The sequence below is a fragment of the Centruroides sculpturatus genome, unplaced genomic scaffold (genome assembly GCF_000671375.1).
Source record: "Centruroides sculpturatus isolate CEXI.00-Female unplaced genomic scaffold, Cexi_2.0 scaffold51, whole genome shotgun sequence".
NCBI lineage: Eukaryota > Metazoa > Arthropoda > Arachnida > Scorpiones > Buthidae > Centruroides > Centruroides sculpturatus.
Window position 1 is genome coordinate 1,029,538 of NW_019384329.1, and position 16,858 is coordinate 1,046,395.

At 35.1% G+C, this 16,858-nt stretch overlaps 3 protein-coding genes across 3 annotated transcripts in view; 1 reads left to right on the top strand and 2 right to left on the bottom strand.

Annotated features, from left to right (window-relative positions):
* Positions 1-7,302, bottom strand: part of LOC111629349 (eIF-2-alpha kinase activator GCN1-like) — a 29,163-nt gene extending 21,861 nt beyond the window's left edge. Inside the window, exons 1-2 of the mRNA XM_023373243.1 lie at positions 7,255-7,302; positions 7,068-7,167 (exon numbers count right to left, since the gene is read on the bottom strand). Of these exons, the coding sequence (XP_023229011.1) occupies positions 7,068-7,167; positions 7,255-7,296 (142 nt within the window). The 5' untranslated portion in view covers positions 7,297-7,302. The remainder of the gene's footprint in view (positions 1-7,067; positions 7,168-7,254) is intronic.
* A 3,327-nt stretch (positions 7,303-10,629) lies between these two features.
* LOC111629010 (histidine-rich glycoprotein-like) lies at positions 10,630-11,461 on the top strand. Its single transcript, XM_023372877.1, has 2 exons — positions 10,630-10,647; positions 11,069-11,461. The coding sequence occupies exons 1-2, from the start codon at positions 10,630-10,632 to the stop codon at positions 11,459-11,461; spliced, it is 411 nt and encodes a 136-aa protein (XP_023228645.1).
* A 1,998-nt stretch (positions 11,462-13,459) lies between these two features.
* The window catches only part of LOC111629020 (multiple epidermal growth factor-like domains protein 10), a 19,231-nt gene continuing 15,832 nt past the window's right edge, over positions 13,460-16,858 (bottom strand). The window contains exons 15-20 of the mRNA XM_023372888.1: positions 16,629-16,763; positions 16,315-16,449; positions 15,846-15,948; positions 15,674-15,781; positions 14,131-14,275; positions 13,460-14,064 (exon numbers count right to left, since the gene is read on the bottom strand). Coding sequence (XP_023228656.1) covers positions 14,052-14,064; positions 14,131-14,275; positions 15,674-15,781; positions 15,846-15,948; positions 16,315-16,449; positions 16,629-16,763 — 639 coding nt within the window. The 3' untranslated portion in view covers positions 13,460-14,051. The remainder of the gene's footprint in view (positions 14,065-14,130; positions 14,276-15,673; positions 15,782-15,845; positions 15,949-16,314; positions 16,450-16,628; positions 16,764-16,858) is intronic.

A 16,858-nucleotide genomic window follows, 5' to 3' on the forward strand; every position in this document is an offset into this window, starting at 1 on the left:
AAATATGCCATTATGTGAACATCATGGAGCACACCAGAATTTATACAAATCTATATAGTATAGTCTATACATAAAACAATGGTAAGTATTCATGTATGTAAACACAGAAAAGTTATATGGCAGCTATAGACTTACAGAACCACCGTTGTTAAGCAGTGCATATCTATATTAAAGTTTAATCACTAAATGTTCGCTTATAACAAAAAAAATAAACGAACATCATTCCTATTTTANAGTAAATAAGAGCATTAAATACTGGTAGTTGGTTCAGAGTTCGCGCCTCACTAACGTTGGCCGCTTGAAGATTTTCCGAGTTTTATCCGCGTGTCTTGACACCTAAATAGGTGTCAGTTTCTGAAAAATCTTTCTGGAGGCATGTTCGCACATGTATTACATTATATACCAATTGTATCTCGGCTAGTTACCTTTTTATTTATTCCCACAGATGTTTATTGGGATTTAGATCCGGTAAACGAGCACACAATAACATCTCAAGATTTCAAATATTCTTTCACTATCTTAGCCGTATGAGTCAGACCGTTGTCGTGTTGAAAGACAAAAGTTTGTTCTATTCCTAATTTAATGTCTAAAGTAAAAAGATTTCTAACAAAAAATGGAGGGGTGAAACCTGATGCGCACGATTATTTACATCTCTGGCGACATCGTTATGATGGTCAGAACCACCTGAAGCAGACCTCGATGGAGGTCGAAAGCATTTGTGGAGTTAGTTAAAGACATAACACTTGTACAAAAAGGTTTTCGTGGATTGTTATTAAAAAGATTTCTGCACAATATTTGTAAGGTTATTCTTTCCTCATGGTCTGATCAATAAATACCAAGTTTCCCTTTACCGCGTGAACATCATGGAGCACACCAGAATTTATACAAATCTATATAGTATAGTCTATACATAAAACAATGGTAAGTATTCATGTATGTAAACACAGAAAAGTTATATGGCAGCTATAGACTTACAGAACCACCGTTGTTAAGCAGTGCATATCTATATTAAAGTTTAATCACTAAATGTTCGCTTATAACAAAAAAAATAAACGAACATCATTCCTATTTTAAATTAAAAAAAAAAAAAAAAACATTCTTTGCATTCAACTTTCCGTTTCTTTCAAAATGGCAATGAAAAATGCTTTATGTCCGAGCGTACAAGTTTCTAACAAAAGCCAAATCAGACGGATTGAAGAGAAGGACTTTTGAAGATGGTTATGAGGTTTCTATTTGATCTGAAATTGTAAATTTCACATAGAAGGCTCCACGATGTTTTGAAAACAAACCTTAAATATTATTCGAAGTGGTTAATTCCAGACTGAATTGACGCGCAAAGATTGCCGACAAAAAAATACCATCTTTACTCACATACAGGACGAGGTGTGACTTTAAAGATCAAAATAAAGAAAATTAGATTTATTAACACAATTCTAATTTTATTTTGTTTAATCACAAACAAAATATCAAATGCACGTAAACGCACAGATTGTCCTGCAAAAATTGCTGGCATTATAAACTCGTATCGGACTACCGCGCGATTTTGGAATTTCAATCTTCACTCCTGACAATACGCAAGAACAATTGAAATAACCCAGATAAAATACTTTTGTCTTTAAGCACCAGAAGGTGAAGTATCCGGTAAAAAATGCGAATACACGGTTCACAAAAACTGTTGCAAAAACACAAAGAATTTTTCGTTCGCGCGTCTAGGATTATCTTGGTTTTTGAAGCGGTGAAAAATAAATAAAAAGCTCGTCTTATATGCGTGTAAATACGATAGATTGCAGAAGATTAGTGCAAGTTTTTCATCTTGGATGATGAATCTTACTTATCCCTCTTGGACTTGATGACCAATGTTAATAGTGGACTTTATACAGTGTTATCTCTCCTATACCTGCTGATGTAAACGAGTTTATATAACATTGCCAGATTCCTCATATTTAAATGAATTATTCTGGAGTGGAATATGTCTTCTAGCCAGGTTGAGCAAGTTTCCACTACATCAAAACTGTAACAGATTACCTGGGACGAGAAAACAGATATTTTCCAGAATAAAAACGGATATAAGAGAACAGGAGATAAAAGCAACACACGGGAAGTATCTTTTAAACAGGTATCCGACGACAATATTAAATAATTGGTATAACCAATTCACACTGAATGGATATACAGTAAAAGAAAAACAAGAAATAAAACAGTATACAGTCGACCCCCCTATAACACAGGTTCCCATAGTTCGGATTCCTATATCACAGCGAAAAAATTGCGACAGTATTCGTACAAACATGCTAAAAAACTCCTATAATTCGGTAAAACATCATCACTGACTTGTGTCGCGACAGGATTGCACAAACCATTGAGTTTAAATGAGCAGTGGACTTACTAGAAACCATTTATTATTTAACGTCCATAAAAATTATATTTATATTAATGATGTTTCTAAAGTTCAGAGAATTTTCCGCAAAAAAAATAATTTATCAGGAAGCACGCGAGCGCCATTCAATGACAATCTCCACAATGAAAAGAAGCTTAAGCAACGGCGTAGTCGAACGGTGCACGCTCGGTAAGTAATCCTACAAATTTTTGTTTATAGCATAGTTTATATGGATTATTCCCAAAAAATTATACGTACTTTTGAAATGTTGAGTCGAATTAGTCTAGAATCGATTAATTTTATGGAAGAAACCTTTCAAACAGCCGTAGTCCGTAAACTGCATACGCGCCGGGCTGTGATCGACTGGACTCGTAGAAAATGGATTCATAAAAACCGGAACGTATCTACCGTGTTATAGGAGGGTCGACTGTATATCATTTTCTTATATAAAAGACGTATGAAAAATATAATAAAATTCTTAATCAAAATCAAATTAAACTGGCTCCAACTCAAAAGTCAGATATATAGATGAAAATCTGTAATAGGATATTGTTGGTCTTTTATATTTAGACCATAGAGTTTTTCTTTTCTCATGGTAAAAACTACATTCCGCAAACTTAAGAATGTGTTCCTTCAAGCTTGGGATCGAATGCAGGAGTAAGGAAATATTCCAATATGAATTTTGTGTATTAGAGAATAGCCTAGTGTAATGTGATTTAATAGGCTGCATACTTTATCCAACAGCAAGTCCATCCGTCTATTGTTTAATTCCAATGTAGCACATTATAGAAAGTACCGCATGCAGTAGGCAACAGGATTCAAACATCCTGCCCGAAGGTCAACTGTATAGCAAGCGACGAGGCTTTTCTTGGTATTTAGAAGTGCCTAAAGCTTACGTAGTAGATCTGAAGATTATAGATTAGTGACTATTTGGAGATTTTCCTGTTAATCTGCCAAGAAAAGATATACGAGAAAGCCTCACCCAAAATAAACCTTCACTCAAACTACAGATACTTAAACTGTTTAATTATATATAATTTAAGTAAAATACATAACTTAATGATATTTTTACTATACCGGACGATCCCGAAGTCCTTCGATACGGCAGCAATTTGCACTGTTATGTTCTGTTGTTGTACATTGTGTTGGAAGTATGTATATTAGAACTGTACTTCCCTTCTAATGCATATTAATAATAAATACATGCATACATAAGCAAAATTAATCTACAAATTACATTTTTAAACTTTATAAAGCTTCCTTTCTGAATTAAAAGGAAATTTAGTAACCTTCCTTTCTGTTTGATAACTGCTTTGCAATGACGAGGCACATGCACGAATAATTTTACACAGAATTTAGGGTGAATTTCATTCCATACCAATTGTATCTCGGCTAGTTACCTTTTTATTTATTCCCACAGATGTTTATTGGGATTTAGATCCGGTAAACGAGCACACAATAACATCTCAAGATTTCAAATATTCTTCCACTATCTTAGCCGTATGAGTCAGACCGTTGTCGTGTTGAAAGACAAAAGTTTGTTCTATTCCTAATTTAATGTCTAAAGTAAAAAGATTTCTAACAAAAAATGGAGGGGTGAAACCTGATGCGCACGATTATTTACATCTCTGGCGACATCGTTATGATGGTCAGAACCACCTGAAGCAGACCTCGATGGAGGTCGAAAGCATTTGTGGAGTTAGTTAAAGACATAACACTTGTACAAAAAGGTTTTCGTGGATTGTTATTAAAAAGATTTCTGCACAATATTTGTAAGGTTATTCTTTCCTCATGGTCTGATCAATAAATACCAAGTTTCCCTTTACCGCTTACGCATCCCCACACTATTTCCAGTTGGTTATACACATTTGATTAAATGCTTCTGTAGCACCATAGTGTCCAAACAAGTCAAACTTATTTTTGTCGGGCCAAATAATGTGATTCCGAAACACAACCGGACTTTCGACGTATTTTCCGGCCAACACGAGTCTTTCTTCTCGTATTGTTTGCTTATCCGAGGTTTCTTCCAAGCAACTCTAACACGATAACCAGACTCTTGCAATCTATTTTGAACAGTCTGAGGTGTAACACTGACATTACCTTCTGTTTCCATTTTCAACTACACTTATACTGGCTTCATTTCTTAATTTCTTCTCGATCACTGTACTGTGCAAAATTTATTTTCCTCTTTCTGTCTTATTTTCTACTTTCCCAGTGGATTTAAACTAAAAAATTTCCGACAGAAGACGTGGGCATTCCGAGCTTTCTGCCAATTTTACTCAAGGACGTGCCACATTGTCTAACGACACAATTTCTACTGGCATTAAACTACTCATATATTTTTTGGAGCCATGTCAAACTACAAATTACTTTTCAAGTCTTGCTTCTTCTGTTATTTATGCAAATAATTGCATTCTTCCATTTTTATGGGAGGGACGAAGAAATTTATACTGTGCTTGGTTGCTGGATTGCCTGATAGATGCCTTGTACTTACCGGGCAATCCAGCAACCAAGCAATCACAAAATTAGAAAAAATAAAGCAATTTTATTGCTGCAATTGTATAGCTACAATTAGATATTATTAGTTTATAATGTAAATTATATAGAGAGTCCTAATCTTCTGTGCTTAGAGGTTCCAGAAAGTCTTAATTCATCAATGCTTTCATTCATTAATCATTTATATTTCTGATTTATGAAAAGATAACATAGAGAAATCCTTGAAAAAAGCTAAGTATGAAGAGAAAGGAGATATGTTTTTTGCTTCCCCTATGATGTAAGATATAATGTTGAGTTATATAATGGAAGCTCAATCTTCCCACAGGTCAATTTAAACAATATGTGAACACAAGCATAAATAAGCTGTGAATATGCAATCTCTTACCCATTTATTGTCCATACCTGTGTTAATAATCAAATGATTACTCAGGAATACATTGTTTACAACACACATGAGGTATTTAATTGGCAAGGAACAAACCATGCAGTAAGTAGTGTGAGGTGTAGCGCTTAATTACTGCACAGTTTGTTCCTTGCCACTAAATATTGCATCTGTGCTGTAAGCAGGGTTTTTTTTGTGTATAATCATTTGATTATTAACACAAGTGAACAATAAACGGGTGAGAGATTGTATACTCACTTCCTACACATCAATTTAAGCAATAAGAGAGTGCAAGCATAAATAAGCTGAAAGTGTACAATCTCTCATCCATTTATTGTTCACACTTGTGTTAATAATCAAATGATCACTCATGAAAACATCCTACTTATAGCACAGATGCAATACTTAGTCAGCAAGGAACAACTCATGTAGTAATTAAGCAATAAATGTCACACTGTTGACCCATATAATGGAAGCCCAGGCTTCCTAAGCTCAATTAATGCAAGAAGAAGCCACAGGTACAATTACACCTCCGAATGAGATGATTGGGACCTTACCAGAGTTGTATGCTATACCCATAGGAGCAAAAACGTCAAAGAACCATACTACTACTTGTGATCCTTTGCAAGATACAACCCCCCAAAAGCAGTCTACTTCCAGGATGCACACAATCAGGAGTTGCATTGTGCTGCCGCGACTATAACATTTAACTATTTAGCCCACGTGACTATGCCTCATATCACAACTTCAAGATAAAGCCCCTGCTCCACCAAGTGGCACTACAGAGAACAAAGAGACCCTATTTTAATCACCGGCAGCAGGCACCGAGTAATCACTGCAGTGTCTAAACCATTACAACTGAACTGAGGTAAATGCTCGGGCTCTGGCAGTACAACCCAACGGAAACTAACCTTCCTCGCTCTCAAGTCTGATCCTCTTACCTCGAGATACAATTTTGGTGCAGCTTGCTCTGCACTTGAAGTCCTCTACCAAAGGGAGATCGGCTCTTGCACGGACAGTTGACAGGGCTACAAAACTTTGACTCATCCAATCGGGACGCTGCCTAATACGGACAGCGGGGCCCCCTCTTCTAGAAAGAGGGCCCAACCCAATATTCACTTGGGCTCATAAGTCAAAAAAGCTATTACAATTCCCATCAATTCCTTTAGTTTCAATAAGTTTCCTTTACTTACTGCTAACATTCAAAGCACTAGCATGTGACTATGCAGGCTTTGAGTAACTAACTCGACTGTTCACAAAGTATCCAAAGCTATATAGTTTTAGCGGGCGTGTAAACTTGCCTCCACGCAGGCACAAAAGTACGCGTGTAGAATAGGTAGTAGTACTGGTTCACGGTAAAAACAGACCTTCGAAAGCAAATATCTCACGAAGGGTAACGCATTCAGATTTTTCGCTCGTATGGCATTCCGGGATGGTTCGGAGTTCACATCTTACCGCAACATTAACGTAGGCGTGAGTGTACAATCGCCCGCCGACGTGTCGATTACTCGTAAAAACCACCGCCGTACGGCACAATATCGAACCGGCTAGGCACAAACCCCGCGGTAACCAAGCAACACACCTCACACTACTGACTTACATAATGGAAGATCTCTCTTCCTATTGTGTATGAGCATAAATAAACTGCAAACATGCAATTCCTCACCCATTTACAGTTGAAACCTGTGTTAATAAACAAAAGCAATTGACACAAACACCACTCTTATAGCAAACACATGCATCATCTAACCGGCAATAAACCATGTGGCGATTAAGCAACACGCCACACACACTACTATTGATTTTAATTACCTGTTTTAGTGATGGTATCCAAATCGTGAAACACTTGCTCACGGATCTTCTTCTTTCCGGTTTGAACTTTCAATGGTAGATCCTTAATGACCGCTTGCACCTGTAAATATTGCGCCGGAGTTTATAAAAGAATTCGCCTTAATAACAATCGAAATCAAAACTCGTGCTTGCACCAGTCTGCACTCACCTGGAAGTCCGCCATCTTCCCAAATGACGTTATACACGGCATCGAATTTTAAAATGTGATAAAAATTTAACGTCGCGCCGGTTTCTTTTTATTACTTTTAAAATTAATTATTGTATGAAATTTAATTTAAAATATTAATATATATATATATATATNATTTAATAGCATTAATGCCTTTTATACACAAGTGACCATGCCCAATTTCGATTTTTAATCATTACATCATTGTGAAAAATTAAATATAAAAATTGCCAACAGAGAAAGTAGTTTATTAATATTTATTTTGCGTTTATTTTAAAAAATTTTAGTTAGTTTATGGCGATAAAAATTAAAATTTAATAATTTTTAATTATCAGGATTTATTGGCTCCCGTTTTTTTTAAAACTCTTTCCGCCATGTGAGCACTAAGCGAGCATCTTTTTAGAAAGCCAATTATGGGTTCGGTTAGGCCCAAAACGGGCCAATCGGGTGGTGGAACGGTGCCGGAATATCAGGCCGCTTCCCGTCCGGTTTCGATTCCGGGTTCCCCAGAGCGATAGACTGTCACCTTAACTGCTCGGCCATCCGGCTTTTTTATCGGCCATTTGTCTGGACAGGGCCGCCGTAAGCGGGCGTGCAAGGCGTGCACCGCACGCGGGCGGCACGTCCAGGGGGCGGCAAAGAGCCTTTCTGGCAAGCTCAGCATAGGTAATCGTAGTTAAACAGGGGGCGTTCAAACAGCTAGCGGCGCCCCTGTGTCTGGATAATTCATTTTTTAAAATATTCCTCACTCTTTCCACCTTATACACACCACGAAACGCTCATCGTGGTGTGTATAAGGTTCGGTGCCCGCAATAGGTGGTAAGAGGCGATGCCCGACATTTTCGACGCTTACCGCCCATGAGAAATTATTAGAGTTACTCGTCCGAATTTAATCCCGGATGCCCCAGAGTGGTAGACTAACGCCTAAACAGTCTCCATGATACGGGGTATCCAGTTTATAGGTTTAATAAAAGAAAAAACTTATAGCTTGAATGATACTCGTATCATACTGGAAATTGTTGTGTATTTTATGTTGACATTTGTGGCTATTTACGAGAAATATCACCTCTTGGCGATGAAAGGTAAAGTAGATACGGTACATACTAACAAAGGACCAAATGATAGGCCACAGCATATTATTTAGTCATTTATTATCCCTCAACTTCCTCCTTGCGTCATTTTTCAATAAGACGTGGCTCTTCCGTGTTTGAGTGTAAAAAAATCTGTTAAAGTTTATATACTAAAACACAACGATTTTTTCGTTAAAGTGATATGCAAATTGTGTAGATTATGTAGGGAGTAATCACTCAGCATTGAATTGTAAGGCTTGAAAGGCCTATTGTGCCAGGGTCAATCATATTTTTCACAGTACAGAATTTTATAAGATGACACGCGCAAACATAAAGATACAAAGTACACTGATACAAACAACGAGAACAAAACTTTTGTATGAACATACTTGTGCATGTAAATAGACAGCGGCCTAAGCGGTCTTCCTACCCCGAACACTGGGAGTTCGGGCCTCGCTCGGATGGGCTGGCCACGTGGAGTTTTCAGGGTTTTCTCCACGTCTGTAACGTCTAAATAGGGCCAATTTCCTTTAAAAAGACCCCCCAGGAAGGCATCCCCTAGGCAGATCGCCCAAGTGTTACGTTGCCCGTTGCCATAACTAAACAAACAAACAAGCAGATATACAATTCGACATTTGTGTATATAATACCTACACAACCGCAGAGGAAGGAGAGTTGAGCGTACGAATATCTAAACCAGGACCACGAAGTACCATAAAAAATAATAAATTAGTAGAATAATTACAAATTTTTACCCGAAATTACTTCTATAAAGGGATATGATGGTATATTGTGGACCAGTCTATATCTTCGTGGTACTAAATAATTACACACATATTTATATAGGACACAATTATACCTCTACATATATGTATATGCAAGCAGTTCTCAAATGTACAGTACATTCATCTATATTTAAACACACCTCTACGCACGCTTACCTACGAATACTCTAAAAACAAACACACACACACACAAGGGGGTGTATATTTTATAGTTTAAGACATAAGTCTAACTATACTCGTGAGAGTATAGTTAGACTTATGCCTTAAACTATAAAATATACACCCCCCTCCTTTCCACAAAGTAACGATACACGTAAAAATATGTCGCCCTAAGTAAGAATTCGCATATAAGTTAAATAAGCCGCAGTTTAGAGCCTTACACTTCATTTGATAGAAGGAAAGGGCTTGGTCTACAGATTTAAAGCCCTTCTGTGTGGCACAAACCGATACCATCGATTGAAAATTGCTTTAGAGTACATTTTACACAAGGCAATTTATAAAAATGTTATAAAGATAATTATTTAATTATATTTAATTACATTTAACTTACGCACTGCACTCGTTAATAACACTAAAAGTTCACGTAAGAAACAATTACCGATGCGTGAAAAATGAGATCATAGAGTAATTACATTTTACAAAGTAATTCTTATTAAAAATTATAAATCACTCGCAATTCAATCTAAATATATAGAAAAAAAAGGGCACGAAAATCCATTTTTTTTATAATTTTTTTACAGTTATTTCACGTCATTGCATAATCGAATATTGGAACACTTGTTCATTTTTAATTACACATTAAACAAAATTGTGTTCGACTTAGCAGAAAGATAACACGAGAAATTATCGAACCCGTGCCCTAGTTCAATTATAATTCCAGAATTAAATAGTTTTTCTATACGCAATCCATAATTTATAGATTTTTCTATAATTAATAAACACGTAATAGATGATTTCCCGAAGATGCCACGGTACGTCGTGGCTCGTATCTCGATGCAGCAAACACACACACGCCTCGAGCATCGATTTTATATTAAAAAAAAAACACAGAAAAACCTCAGAAATTTAAGTTGAATAACCTTACAAAACGACGTTTTTTTTAATCACTTCTCTATAAAAAAAATGCATGCAAATCGCTCCGTCGGCCATGCGTTGCGGCTATCTTCAACGAACATCATGAATGGAGATAGATTAAGATTTTTTTTTTTATTATGTGAATATTTTAAATATTATTTTTAAAGTATTTTAAACATTAAATATCATTCGATACCATTGCACGTTGACTCCCGATCGTTCTTCAATTTATTAAACGGTGGGTCTTTATTATAAATTGTTATTTAATGCGCCTATTACCTTATTTACATGTTCACTCACTGTATAAATATTGACCTCTTTTTTTTTTGATTTAATGCCGAATTCCGATCGGGTGCACGAAGTATATATAAGAAAGTTGCGGATGAAAAGAGTTATTATACTTTCAACTCAAGGAATAATCAAGGATGAAGAGAGTTTCTCAGGTAAGTAAAGTCTTCTATACACGATGATGTACGTTTGTGCTATTTAAAGTGTGAATTTTTAAAGATTTAACACTATAAAAACAGCAAATACCGCCCGTTTTTACTGTGTGAATCTATCACTATTGGCTGAGTGGATAAAACTACTAAAAACTGGTCGCGGGTTCACGCCTGACCAGCGGTTTATTACGTGGAGTTTCCTGTGTTTTATTTACGTGTTCGACCCCTAATTTCTCACATAAATTCCTTCAGGGAACCTCTCCCTCTTTGCAGATCGATCTCCCATGTGTTACTTTATTCTATAAATCGTTAAATTCTTCATTTTCCACATTATATATCCATATCTGTGCGTTTGCAACACATAATTTAAGTAGTTTCTAAATATATACAGATTATACAATGATATATGAAACTTTATTTACAGATTAGCATAACTTTGTTCGCTTTATGCATGCTCATGGTTGCATTCCGAGTGGAGAGCGTGCACAAAAGCGAAGGACCTGTGAGTATTAAAGTATGGAGAGGACCTAGCGAGCATTACGGACATCATCATCATCATCATCATAGCTTCGCACCTTTCGCATATTACGTAAAGCAACCAGCCGATAGCCATCATTACGGTCATCATCATGGTCATCACCACGGTCATCATCAAGTACATCACGGCCATGGATACGAAGATGGTCATCATGGTCATCACGGTGGTCATCACGGTGGTCATCATGGTGGTCATCATCCAGAACACCACGTCCATGAATATCATGAAGGTCATCATGGCCACGGACATGGTCAAGGACACCATGGTTATCATCATTAACGAATGCGTGAGTTGTAATCTATGAAAGGTTGGCTGTAAATCATGATCGAGGATAACTGTTAAAATTTGATGGAATTTTGGATGTTTAAATTTTAAAATACGGGATTGGTTAATAAATGGAGGAGGTTCAGTTCAAGTAAATATTCAAAAATAAATTGTTTTGTTTCGAACAATAGTCATTGTTAATTAGAACAAAACTATATATATATATATATATGCATACAAATCTTTAATTGGTATGCAAAATCAATTGCAGCAATGACCACTTGAGAGAAGTGTGGCTTCGAAGGAATTCACGAGTTAAAAAATGAGTAAGGGTTTTTAAAATAAAAATAATTCGAGTATTAAACAAATTGCACTTTTATTATTTTTGGGTCAATGGGGCATAATTTAAAAAAGAAACTTATTAGATTGAGCAGTTACGGCTGGGTGCTTTCAACAATTTTAAAGAATGTTAATTGACAAGATCTTGATGAGAACAACGAAAGCGCGATAAAAAACGGTTTTATCCACTTGGCCAAAATTAGTCCACTTTTGGCCAAGTAAATAAGAGCATTAAATACTGGTAGTTGGTTCAGAGTTCGCGCCTCACTAACGTTGGCCGCTTGAAGTTTTTCCGAGTTTTATCCGCGTGTCTTGACACCTAAATAGGTGTCAGTTTCTGAAAAATCTTTCTGGAGGCATGTTCGCACATGTATTACATTATGCTATCAATCCTGTCCCAATACTACTGGAAAAAGTAACTGTTGCAGTCGTGATCACTAAGGGATCTGGCCTACCAGTGGCCAGACGGTCTTCGTCCCCTAAACACTAAGAGTTTAGTCGTGGGTTCGTGCCTCGCTCGGACGGGCTGGCAACGTGTTTTCCGGTTTTTCTCCACCATCTGTAACGCCTAAATAGGGACCAGTTTCCCTTAAAAACACCTCCGGGAACATCGCCCAAGTGTTGCGTTGCCACAACTAAACAAACTAAGAGATCCCTTTGTTATGCTTATTAGGGTCTAGTCAGACTTATAGCGATGTAACAGCATTTATTACACCATTGTAAATCTCAACATCTGCATGAGAACATTTCCTTACGATTGGCAACACTGTGAATGAGCAGTCTAACAGCAAAAATCTCTCTCACAAACTGCTGATTGGGCAACAATGCTGTAACGGTGCTGCAAGAATGAATTGTCACCTTCATTGTTAAAAAAAAATAATTTTGCTTTTCTAAAAACAAAAAGTTCATTAACACGATTTATGAAATTAGACATAAATACGGATAAATACGGCATTTTCCCTTTTAATTATTCACTTTTAAAGTATTTCTTAAAGAACTAAACGAACTGCAGATTCTTTATTGGGCTATAAGAGTAAATAATTCTTAAGCAATTTGGCAAAATATGAGTCGACAGAGCGCCATCTATTGTAAAATATAATAACTATAAATAAATAAATACAGTAGATTTAATTTAATTTTAAAATATTCTGGGAGAAAAACATCCGCACGTGTGTATCGCTCCGGGACAATTTTTTCTTCCAGTATATTCTAAAATTAAATAAAATGAATTTATGTATTAATAATTATTATATTTAACAAGAGATGGCGGATGCTTACTTCCAGCCAAGTTGCTTAGTAATTATTTACACTTATAGCCCAAAAATCGAGCTAAATGTTTGTTTGGTGCTTGTATGAATATTAAAATAATTTAAAGGTAAGATATGATGTACAGGGGCAAGCCACTACTAATTTGAGGTGGAAAGCATATATTTAAGTTAAATAAATTAAAAAATAAGACTAAAAATTGCAGTCTGGCATCTTGTAAGACTCATAAATTCATTGTGAAATAAGCATATTATTTTTATACCACTATTCTATCGTAGAAATTAACAAAAGCACGAAAATATATTATATTTTATTATAGAAAATTATTGAAATACTGATAAACATCTTTAAAAACATTTTTAAATTGCTCTTTACAATTTATACACCTATTAGAAATGGCAAGTCATCTACAACACAATACACACACACGTACACGTATCAAAATTAATTTTGTAACAAGTAATACATTACAGTAAAACCTCGCGTAACGAGCGAAACAAATTGTAAAAAACGAATCGGTAACGAGCGACGTTTATCGCATAACGAGTAACAAGGAGAGAGATAGTTCCGAATTGTGCCATGCTCCATCAGTCCGTGTTTAGCACTCGTTCCACTAGCATCTTAGTGTCCCTTGTGATAACACATTCTTCCAAACTTGCGTACACACATATTACGAATAAACATAACAACCATAGCCTGTTATACAATAAACACGCCAAACCATATGCCAAATTTTTGAGCTATGTACAGGCTATAATTAAATATTAAAAGTTGATTAATTTGAATTTAAAGTACGCAGTTATGCCGCCATCTCGTATTACAGTAAATTTAATGACCAATTTCAAATTAAATTTTGATATTTAATTTAAGAAACGTAATTTATCCAATCAATAGATTGGCTAGCTGAACTTAGTCCTATATATTGTGCCACTTCTGTGACGAAATCCTGAGATGTATTAAATCAAATTTAAATGGCATATAATGCGCATCGGTTTGGTATTTACTTTATATACCTGAAAAAAACGAGAATTATGTATTTTTCGTATCAATAATTATATAGATAATAGTATTGTATTTACTTGATCGTAGCATTTGTAAATTTATTTCTTCTCTTCTTTACGCAACAGATATACATTAAAATCGAAACAGTAATGATCACTATTAGAAGAACAGCAGAAGACACACCAGATACGATTTGAATCCTCGCTTCTTTATGAACAGAATCTGTCATAGAGTAAAGAATTTTTATTAGACAAAATTCACAAATATCAGTTATCATTTTCTTATTGATTAATAACTTCAAGTACATATTAATCCGTAATCATTTTCAGCAATAAATATCCTTTGCACAAAATCCTTGCACAAAAGTTTGTGGTTTATCTTCCATGCATGAACTTTAAATAAAATGGAGTTTACTAGGTTTAACGTAACGTAAAAGTAATGTATAATACTATGATGTCTATTTTTATGTTTTTCATGCTTGTGTTCATGAATTTGTTAACTTAAATGGAGATGAGTATCACATGCCACACTGCATTGAAAATTGAAAAAATACAATACATATGACAAAGAAGTAACTAATCGATTCATTGTTGTAAATCCTTTGAGCAATCATAAACATTGTGCGGCATATTAAGTAAGGACAGTGCTGTAGTAACTGAACGCAAAACCACTCAAGATGTTTATGATAAAAGTTGTTCTGAAACCCCCAAACTGATCGGTGCAGGCATGATTATACTTCACAATTAAAGGCAATGTTGAAGATCAATGTGAGTCGTGGAAAGGGAAAAACATTCAGCAGGATAAGAAATTACATACTCTTCGATGGAATTGATATATCACATGGCATATAGCTCTTATGTGTGCTATAAAAACAATTTCCTTGCAACAGTCAGAGGCAGTTGCAAGAAGTTTCATGTTTCATGCTCTGGAATACATTAATTTACATAACTGTTTTAATTTTGGACATCTGATACTTCACTTTAATTATTTTAAATGAAATAATTTAATTCATGGTAAAAGTTACCTGTATGAAATTCTATCGAAATCCTATAGAGTTTCTTCTTAATTTCAACAGAGAACAAAGGATTGATGGAGTAAACTAATGAAATACATGGGCGATATGCATGCCAGGAAGACTTTCTATGGGAAACTGACCATTACTTAATTATTAGAGCGTATCATATGTTAAACGAAGAACACCCATAAACAACGTAGCCAGCGTATTGAAAATCTGCAAAAAGTGATTAAGGAGTCAGCCTATCGCTCTGTGATTCCGTAGACAAATTTACGAGAGTCATTTCCATGAAACTTTCAGAGGCTTAACTCCTACACATCAGATCTAAAGTGTTTAGCAATGTACCAGATCGATTCAATTGTCAGCTTGGCCCAATCCATAATATTTATAATTAAAATACCGTCTTAGTATGCACAAAACAAACATTTCGAAAAACAAACTAAAAATACGAACGTGTAATCATAATGATTTCACGCCAACAATTAGTATTTTCTCTCTAAAACAGAGCTTTTAGCTCAAAAATCATGAAAAATTTCATAGCAATTTACATTCGATACTAATATAAAATAAAAAATCCATTTCTTACACACACAAAAAGTACTTACCAAGGCATATTCCAGTAATGGCAGAACATGTCTCGCCTCCACAATCGCATATATTTTCACAGTTTTCTCCCCAATAACCAAATTCACACGGTTCATAGCACTGAACACCTATCAATAAATTACTTGTTAAATATATTCGTCAGTAACAATGATCGAAATTGTTTCTTCATACCTTTCCATCCAGGCTTACATTCACATTGTCCATTTAAGTGATCACAATATCTCGAATTATTTACACTACAATTACATAACGGATTACAATCGTAATCGAAAATCTGAAATGCAAATTTAAGGTTGTTATTCCACGAATTAAGTTAAATGCCACGCTACTTCATAGTGGATTTTAAAATATCTCAAATTATATGCTTCAGCATATAAACTATAAAAAATTTTATTGTTAAATATTACAGTCGCAGAAACATTTTGAAAAAACAAAATTAAAGTAGCGAAAGTATAATTATAATGATCGTCAAGCAAAACATGAACAATATTCTTTCTATAAAAACTTTAAGCGCTAAATTTTTCATTCTCATAAAATTTAATGTTATATTTTAAAATATAAAATATAAAATTAAATAGCATGAAAGCAAAAATACATAAAATATATTCTTAAATAATAAAAAAAAAAGAAATAGTCTTACATCGCAAGTATTTTCACAGCTGTCTCCAATATACCCAGGCGCACAGTCGCACACACCGGTTATATGATCACACTGAACTGTGCTGTTTCTTCTACAGTTACATTCTTGTGCACAATTTTCCCCATACTTCCAATCCTAGGTTGACATAATGATAATAGGTTACTGATAGCATACACTGACAACTCAATAATCTCACTTGTGTGTTGGAATTTTTGCATGAAGCATAAATGAGATTGCTCCTCTGTGATCCTAATATGTTTTAATAGTTACAGACATGATAGAAATTGAATATTAGGTCAGAAATATAGCCTTACCTCGCAAGTATTTTCACAGCTGTCTCCAAAGTACCCAGGTGCACAGTTGCAGAGACCAGTTATATGATCACACTGGATTGTGCTGTTTCTACTACAATTACACGCTTGCACACAATTTTTTCCATACTTCCAATCCTAGGGAAATGCATTATTATATGAATTTGTGTATAAATATTCACATTGTAAAGTGATGTATCATGTTCGTGTATTTGTACAGAATTTATGATTAG